The sequence below is a fragment of the Rhinoderma darwinii genome, chromosome 6 (genome assembly GCF_050947455.1).
Source record: "Rhinoderma darwinii isolate aRhiDar2 chromosome 6, aRhiDar2.hap1, whole genome shotgun sequence".
Classification (NCBI taxonomy): Eukaryota; Metazoa; Chordata; class Amphibia; order Anura; family Rhinodermatidae; genus Rhinoderma; species Rhinoderma darwinii.
The window spans coordinates 126,872,144-126,881,425 of NC_134692.1; the positions used below are offsets into that span (position 1 = coordinate 126,872,144).

General features: G+C 44.2%; 2 protein-coding genes across 2 annotated transcripts in view; both read right to left on the minus strand.

The window, feature by feature from the left end:
* The window catches only part of ADAP1 (ArfGAP with dual PH domains 1), a 113,636-nt gene extending 112,757 nt beyond the window's left edge, over positions 1–879 (minus strand). Inside the window, exon 1 of the mRNA XM_075830297.1 lies at positions 226–879. Within this exon, the coding sequence (XP_075686412.1) occupies positions 226–310 (85 nt within the window). The 5' untranslated portion in view covers positions 311–879. The remainder of the gene's footprint in view (positions 1–225) is intronic.
* Positions 880–2,645: 1,766 nt separating this feature from the next.
* Positions 2,646–8,293, minus strand: COX19 (cytochrome c oxidase assembly factor COX19). Its single transcript, XM_075831402.1, has 3 exons — positions 8,146–8,293; positions 7,462–7,573; positions 2,646–2,966 (listed from the first exon to the last, which is right to left on the minus strand). The coding sequence occupies exons 1-3, from the start codon at positions 8,225–8,227 to the stop codon at positions 2,879–2,881; spliced, it is 282 nt and encodes a 93-aa protein (XP_075687517.1). The 5' UTR covers positions 8,228–8,293; the 3' UTR covers positions 2,646–2,878.
* Between the last annotated feature and the right edge of the window lie 989 nt (positions 8,294–9,282).

The window sequence follows — 9,282 nt, forward strand, 5'->3', positions numbered from 1 at the left end:
GCAATGATTCCCCACAAGGTATGGATACATGCCAGTCTAGAACATCTCCTACATGCCAGTCTTGTCTGCAGATAACATACTGCTAAAGAGGTTCTGCAGCAGCACAGACACAACTGTTACATAAGACAAAGTGCTCCTCCAACCTCAGCGAATGTCACCTCTAGTCACCCCTCTCAGCTGGGGGGGGGGGGGGGTGAATACCATGGAGAACAGAGGTGCCCTCACCTGGAGCCCTGCAGTCAGCACAGCTAGTGTTCTCCGGTTTGTGGGCCAGGTCTTGCAGGGCTCTCTTGTTCCTTTCTTCCGCCATGGTGCACAGCCCAGAGATGCCTTTATCTTCCTTCTATCTCTGGTCTCCTCACCCTCCCTTCTCTTGCCAACAGTGACACAGACGAGGGCTCCAGCAGCAGGGGGGGCCTCACGTAGTCCTCATGGCTGCAGGTGGACGTCTGTCTAGTGCTCGGCTATTACTGTTTCTGTCCGCCAGCTCCTCCTTTCTTCTCATTCAAACTGGACTCTGCAAAACCAGTGACTTATTCTGGTTCCGCATTCCTCCAAATATTAGGATAGTAACGAAGAGATGCCTTACTCAGGTGCGCCACCTGGTGTCTTCTGTGTGTCATGTCAGGCGCTGGGCTTTCCCTTACTACTGTACTACAATAGAAAAGCTTTACGTCATAGGTTTTACCATATAAGGACTTGGGACTTCCTAGTCAGAGCTGAGCAGGACCTGGACCTGGACATGGGGGATGGGGGTTAGGACCTCTGAGCTGGATTCTTCTTCTTTCTCCTAATCTATCCTGCTCATATTCATAGGAAAAGATTCTAGTATTTCACTCAATGACAATCATTTACAATCACCAACAGGTATCTTCTTAAAAAATACGATGTACCGTAAAATTCCTATAAACCGGCACCACCATGCTCCCGGAGTACCAGAAATTGCAGACTACTGGATGTAACATACCTACTGTGCTCACATACAGGAACACGCACAAATTGCAAAAAAAAAAACATGATCATACCTGCATGTGTGAATACACACTTATGCGGCAAATTTGGTTTCCATGGTTTTACCAAGCCATGCTTTTAACCTGACCCAATCTCTGTCCATACAAACCTAATTCCCTTTGTGCCCCCGACAGGATCATGCCCCAGTAGTGCCCCGATATGGTATCATGCCTTCATAGTCCCCCCACACAGTATCATGCCTTCATAGTGCCCCCACACAATAATGCCCCATAGTGCTCCCCACACTGTATTGTCTAGTGCCCCACACACAGTATAATGCCCCCATAGTGCCTCCCTACACAACATAATGCCCTCATGGTGCCCCCAAACCGAATAATGTCCCCATAGCACCCCAAACATAGTATAATCCCTTAATAGTGCTCCCCACACCATATAATGCCCCAATAGTGCCCCTGACAGTGTATTGCTCCACTAGTGCATCACACACAGAATAATGCCCCTATAGTGCCTTCCCCCAGGTTAATGCCCCCATAGTGCCCCACACACACTTTGATATCCCCATTGTGCCTCCTAAAAATAATAAAATACTCACCTAGCGCCGTTTCCATGACAAATGGATTTCCCTCTGCAGGTCTCCTCCGGTCTGTGCAGTGATTGGCTCGGCACAGACGGGTGTGATGACGTCACTGGGTGAGGCACAGTCGTTACTCCGCAATAGCGGAAAGATGCCACCCATTAATGCCATTCGCCTCTTAATAAATGTGTCGCTTCTTACTGGTATGAGTCGCAGGTCTAAATAAATTTGCCATTTTGGCTACACAGATCCCGGGATGATTTGTTCAGCCCTGCATTATATTGTCTAAATGATAATAAAAATGCAAACAGAAGTTTTATGTCAAGTTCTGGGATGAACATAAACATTAGATGAACGCAGACCAATCCCAAAAAAAAATTCTAGATCAAAAGAAAAACAAACTAACGTGTATGGGGCCAGCCCGACCTGCTGTTGGGAGGGGGGGCGGATAAGAATTAGGTAAGGTGAAATTCATAATGGCTCATCCGTTGCTCGCCTGGGCCAAAAGTGCTGACAGTAAATCCAAAAGGTGACAACCAATAGGACTGCACTCCCTGTTGTCACTTTTGCAAAAATGACGACTGCAGCAAAACTTAAAAATGACAATATCTCTTTAAGTAATAAGTTAATAACATCTGCTCTTCCTTCTGATTTACTGATATATGCCAAATCATATCGTGGGTGGAACCGTTTTTAGATAACAATGAATGACATTCACACAGTTCTAAACTAATAAAGTTGCACGCGACTATTGCAGACAGAGCGATTTCACTACATCCGAGGGGCGTAGCTGTAGGGGGCGCAGAGGCAGCCATTGCACCTGAGCTATGGTGCGTGAGGGGGGCGGCACGTCATTAGTAATATAAATGGCACATGGTCGTTGGGGGTCCGGTTACAAATTTCGCACGCATTAGGGTTTCAAGATACGCCTCTGCAACAGCCTATAGGATTTTTTTTCAAGTTTTGTAGCTAAAATTGAAATTTTTGTCTACGGTCACGTTGCAGTCACATGTATTTTCATTACAATCGGATCTACCCATGAAACATGATGGTTTCCTACGGGATCACATCCGAAAATAGTCCGAAATGAATACGTTGATTATAAAACCAGTATGAACTATGTATTTATTAGTTATGGTGTAATGAAGACATTTGAATCTTCTTCCCATATTCATCACGTACATCCACTGAAGGCAGAAATCGTTAGAATATATACAACATGTGAAGCGCAGCCTCGGTACAGCGTCCATCCTCCTCAGAATATCCCCATGGTACAGAGACATTACCAGCGTCTCTGTCAGGAGTAAATAGTTTGTGTATAATTGATTAAAGTTAGAACTTGTTTTGCTCTTCTGTGGCCTTTTCCTCTGCCAGGTCCTTGAAGCCGAGTTTTTCGAGGGGCTCCTTTGCCATCAGTTGTCTACAAGAAAGACAAGGATTTATGTGTAACAGATTCTAGAAAAATAAAAGGGTGCAAAACCGCATTTTCACTCTATAAGGTTAGGAGTTGTTGTCTTGTGTGAGATTGTTAAGGGTGGATTCACACGTGGCGCGTCTTTACGCAACAGATTTGGCCGCAGCAAATCCACCTCAAAATCGGCATGTTTTACATGTACAGGGTGGGCCATTTATATGGATACACCTAAATAAAATGGGAATGGTTGGTGATATTAACTTCCTGTTTGTGGCACATTAGTATATGGGAGGGGGGAAACTTTTCAAGCTGGGTGTTGACCATGGCGGCCATTTTGAAGTCGGCCATTTTGTATCCAACTTTAGTTTTTTCAATGGGAAGAGGGTCATGTGACACATCAAACTTATCGCGAATTTCACAAGAAAAACAATGGTGTGCTTGGTTTTAACGTTACTTTATTCTTTCATGAGTTATTTACAAGTTTCTGACCACTTATAAAATGTGTTCAAAGTGCTGCCCATTGTGTTGGATTGTCAATGCAACCCTCTTCTCCCACTCTTCACACACTGATAGCAACACCGCAGAAGAAATGCTAGCACAGGCTACCAGTATCCGTAGTTTCAGTTGCTGCACATCTCGTATCTTCACAACATTTTGTTCAGTGATGAGGCAAACTTTTATGTGAATGGTGAAGTTAACAAACAAAACCACCGCTATTGGTCTGACACTAACCCACATTGGATAGATCCCTCCAAGACTGTTGGAACACAAAACTTGATGGTATGGTGTGGTATATGGGGTACAAAGATAGTGGGGCCAATCTTCATCAATGGAAACCTCAAGGCCACGGGATATCTGAAATTGCTACATGATGATATGTTTCCCTCTTTATGCACTGAAGCTGGCACGTTCCCTGAGTTTTTCCAGCAAGATGGGGCACCACCACATTATGGGTGTCAGGTCCGAGCATTCCTAGATGAACAGTTTCCTGGAAAGTGGATTGGTCGTCGTGGGCCAGTTGAATGGCCCCCTAGGTCTCCCGATCTGACCCCCTTAGACTTTTATCTTTGGGGGTCATCTGAAGGCAATTGTCTATGCTGTGAAGATACGAGACGTGCAGCAACTGAAACTACGGATACTGGAAGCCTGTGCTAGCATTTCTTCTGCGGTGTTGCTATCAGTGTGTGAAGAGTAGGAGAAGAGGGTTGCATTGACAATCCAACACAATGGGCAGCACTTTGAACACATTTTATAAGTGGTCAGAAACTTGTAAATAACTCATGAAAGAATAAAGTAACGTTAAAACCGAGCACACCATTGTTTTTCTTGTGAAATTCTCGATAAGTTTGATGTATCACATGACCCTCTTCCCATTGAAAAAACTAAAGTTGGATACAAAATGGCCAACTTCAAAATGGCCGCCATGGTCAACATCCAACTTGAAAAGTTTCCCCCCTGCCATATACTAATGTGCCACAAACAGGAAGTTAATATCACCAACCATTCCCATTTTATTTAGGTGTATCCATATAAATGGCCCACCCTGTAGATTTGGATGCAGATTTCAGCCTTTGATTCTGATCCCAGAGAGGCTTGAATCGCGGCACAGGGGCATATGGAACAGCGGAAGTCCCGAAAATGACGTGCAAGGGGCCTTAATTTGCACTGCTGGGCACTCTTGCCAACTCTCCTGGAATGTCGAGGAGACTCCAAAAAAAAGGGGCGATCACCCAAACTCCTGGAAGAGAAGGCAATTCTCCTGGCAATTCCCCTCTTCCCATTCTTGAAGTCCTCTTCACGCCCGGGCGCCGCCGCAGGAGGCGACCTGACACCCGGGCCGGCAAAGCATTAGCATTAGGCCTAATTCACACGAATGCGTTAAACGTCCGTGGGACGGACGTTGAAACAGCGGCCGTCCCACGGACCTATGTAATTCAATGTGGTCGTTCACACAGCCGTTGTTTCAACGGACCGTGTGAAGGGTCCGTGGGAAAATAGGACATGTCCTATCTTTTCACGCATCACGTATCCCTCCATAGACTCTCATCTACGGGGGATGCGTGACATCGCGTCCCGCAGCGCTGAGCACGGACGCACCTCGGACGTGAAAAACGGCAGTTTTTCACAGCCGAGATGCGCAGCGCTCGTGTGAATCAGGCCTTATAGCGTAAAAATAGGCATTTGGAAATGTAGCAATAAGCAATCATTGAAAACAAGTAGGAAGCGTCTAAAATGTAGGCGTGAGGTAAACGATTAAAAGGATTCTGTAACTTAAAAAGGAGAGCCATAAACCTACAATACTGCACCTAGACATAAAGGGTACCACAATAAGGCAGAAAAAAACTGGCTATGGAGCAGGACTCCTTTTTCACTGGCCAATTTCGGCCGTAACAACGAGTGCTGATCAACGAGACAGCTTGTTGATCGGCGCTCGTTTGCTCCTTTCACAAGGAGCTATAATCAGTAATGTATGGGGACGAGCGAGAGTTACTACAATTGCTCATCCCAATACATTTCTATCACGTCGGCAGCGCGTCTCCGTGTTTAAACATCGCCGACAACGATAATAATTAATGATGAATAAACGAGCAGATCAGCCAAAGAACGAGTGTTTGCCCGTTCATCAGCTGATTGTTGCCCTGTTTACACTGGGAAATGATCGTGATTATTTTTTTAATTATTATTATACTGCTTTTAATAAAATATTTATTTATTAGTGTTGTGACTTTAAACTTTCTACATTGTTCTTACTTTTACTTCACTATGGGGGCTGCCATTTTTTTTTTTCATCTCTGTATGTGTCAACTGACAGAGATACAGAGATGGAATATGGCACACACATCCCCATAGACAATGCGAACGGGAGCCGTTCCATTCACAGAAGCGTATGCCGTATGTGTGGGAACGCCGCATGCGCCGCTCCCACAGAGACCAAAATGAAGCTCGTTCGCAGAGCAAAATCCGGCACCTTTTTCATGGGGACCGGAAACCGCTGTCGGACAGTAAGATGACGACTTCTGGCCGTGGCTTCCGGCCATATGTTCAATGAAGCGAAGGCGCAAAGAGCGTAGACCAGCGGAGGCGGCGGCAGGAGCAGGTAATTTATGTTCGTGTATGTGATGTGTGTATTATGTTCGTGTGATACTGTCTGCTGAGCCCTGTATCTAATCCTCCTACACTGTGCAGTCGCTCAGAAAATGGCGGCACACAGTGTAGGAGGTTTGAAGACCTCAAGGGATTGTGTGAGGACATTAGAGGAGAGTGTGTCCACACCAAATTTGCAGATAAAGCAATGAGGTTGCTTTACCACAGTGACCATGCTGCAATTTTGGGAACTGCTCCCTCTAGTGACCAGCACATGGAAATGTTATAAATTAGAATCTAATTTATAATATTTCCTGACTTGTTAAAAAATTAAAACAATGTGTAATCACTTAAATACTAATTGTTTAACTGAAAAAAATAAATAAATATTATTTCTAGCGACACATTCCCTTTAAGGTGCCTCAGGGATGGGCCTTTTACACTATCGATCTGCACCATAGGTAGGGGGGAGGTAACAAGCAAAGGCTTCAGCCTATATTCAGCAGATTGCACTGTAGAGTACAACATACATTAGACAACCATATGCAAACAATCATAATAGAAAACGGACAGAAGAACCGGTCAGAACACCAAACCAACAGAACAAAGTGCAGGCAGCAAGAGAGAGAAACATGCCTACAAAAGAGGGCATATTGTGGGGGCTATTATAGGACACGGCCACTTAATGTCACATGGATGAAGGTTAACAATGGTCACAGGAGGCCAAGATTTTTACTTTTTTATCCTCCGCAGGCTGCAAGATACAGATTGTCCAGTTTAGAAAATACATTTTTAAATACCCTTTTAGGTAATAAATAGAGGGGGTCCTCTGTTCAGGATCATCATCTCTTGGCCAGAGTGGAGAGTGGTCTGTAGGACCTGTCCTGTCCTGCATTACACAGACAACCCATTGATATGAATGGGCAATGTGTAATGCTTAATTTCCCCTGTGGCGGCGCTGCAGGGAAATTGAACAATTACTAACAGGTTTCCCCACAGATTACAGCTAATCGCTGGGGAACTTTGTGATCGATTAATTTATTGATGAGGAACTCTTCTTAGGGTAAACACAAATCAAAGAGACAGCTCGTTGATCGACGCTCGTTTGCTCCTTTCACAAGGAGCAATAATCGGAGATGGATGGGGACGAACACTTGTTACTAGGATCGCTCATCCCCATACATTACCATCATGTCGGCAGTGCATCTCCCTGTTTACACACTATATAATGATAATATTTTAGGCTGCAGGAACGATACAATCAGCCAATGAAAGAGCATTTGCTTGTTCATCGGCTGATCGTTGCCCAATCATTGGCCCGTGTAAACGGGGCCTTACAAGTAGGGATTGTCCAAAAGAGGAGAACCTCATTTATTGGGCAGACAACCAGTCTAATGCTTTATCACAGTGGACGTACCTTTCCATTCGACACTCTAAATATTCCTTTGATTCTTCTCTACACAGATTGCTCTGGAAGGTGTTCTCCCGCAAACATTTCATGAATTTTTCTTTGAATGGCTTACATTCTCCTACAAATAAAAATATTATATATAGCGACATAAAATAGACATTGGCTGTGCGTGTTAAATCCAAGGTAAGAAAACCAGGCCCTTTAAAATCACGAGTGCCATAAAAAAAATATATATAAAAATTTTTTAAAAAGCCAAAGCGGTGAAAGGGACAAAAAAAATTAAATTAAAATATTTTAAGGGGTTGCCTTGTCACAGACAACTTCCGACAGCCCAAATGTAGCGGATTTACAATCTGGCTCAAAGAAGTGGGTCTTAATAGGGCATATGGGGAACCCCTTTTTATAGTGATGTCACTGTAGTGGGGCACGACTGCCCAGGAGGAATTAGGCGGCAGCAGCAGCGGCGGCAGCGCTAGAACAACAAAGGATTTATATGCAGCCAGTTTAGACGCACAGTGGCCCTAAAGGCACAGGGACACCTGTCAGCTATATCTATCAGGCCACCAAAAACAGAGGGTCAACATGTTGCATTTTATCAAGCCACTAGAGGGAGCTGTAGTCCAGTTTGCCGTTATACCCTGGTTCTCCAGTTTCTATCGTACTGCCGCTCAATTCATTCCCAAGACTCACCAAAGTGATCCAGAGGAAAGGAGCCTTTATCTGGAGGTCGGGGCTTAAAGCTTTTTGTCCCGAAGTTCATAGCAGTGGACATTTTTGCGGCGAACCTCTCGATCCGCTTCCTGTGACCTCTTCCAATATGGACGCTCAGGGGCTGAATCACCTTTTCTGCGCATGCGTAACCTCTATTGGCGACCGGCTTCACTTTTTACACTTCCTGCACTTGCGTGCTGTCATATTTACGGCGGGTTGTGTAAACTAAAGCGCTTGTGATATCTTGGCTGTGAAACTGCCTTTTGCTTCAAGATCTATTTCTTAATAATTCCTTAACATGAACCGTATTTTTAGAGGAAATCGAATTAGCGTTCGGATTAATCTTAAAAAGTTTGAGAAACATTCTATTTTATCCACTAGATGGCGCTATAGCACACGTGTTATGAGTTCTCAGAATGGTGGGGTCGCTTAGAATTTGGCTGCTACAAATAGCAATTGCAATTTGTATCCCACTTGGGCTTTTAATAGTGTAACCTCAACTTACATGTCATTTTTATACAGCAACACCATTAAAATATGAGATAGAAACAGCAGCAGCAATGTAGTAATACTGGGCGCTTCGCAGAGCTGCCTCAAGCTAAAACAACAGCAGATTAGACCTGACATTGTTTTTTTGCCACTTTTATACCTAGAAAGACGTCATAAATTAATCGTGCTTAGTGCGACTATAAACCTCCACCCAAAAAGTGGCAGTAGCTATATGAATAGTAACGCCAACCGTAGGTTGTGTTCCCACAGTGCAGATTTTGCATGCGTTTTTTTTTTAGCCAAAACCAGGATTGGAACCTAAAAAGAAGGAATATATAAAGAAAGGCCTTATATGTCTGATCTACTGGATCCAATTCTAGTTTTGGTTTTAACAAGTAACCATTTTACTAGAAATAATATCAGTTTGTAGCTTTAAAAATTTCGCTCCCTATTATTTTTCACACACACACCCCGGCTGGTCGCATGTAAACATGGCAGCCGTGGCTCAGTCCGTACATGGCTGCCCCTCTCCCCATACATTGTATACAGTAGATCTCTGTTCAGTGTCATCAAGTGGCCACTTCATCCAGCAGCGCCAGAACTATTGTATGAATCTGTGACGAGGTC

Coding starts and splice junctions, on each gene's coding strand:
- COX19 (XM_075831402.1), bottom strand. CDS start 8,227: ATGTCCACTGCTATGAACTTCGGGACAAAAAGCTTTAAGCCCCGACCT. Junction 7,574..8,145: donor CTTTCCTCTGGATCACTTTG/GTGAGTCTTGGG, acceptor TTTTATTTGTAG/GAGAATGTAAGCCATTCAAA. Junction 2,967..7,461: donor TTAGAGTGTCGAATGGAAAG/GTACGTCCACTG, acceptor TCTTTCTTGTAG/ACAACTGATGGCAAAGGAGC.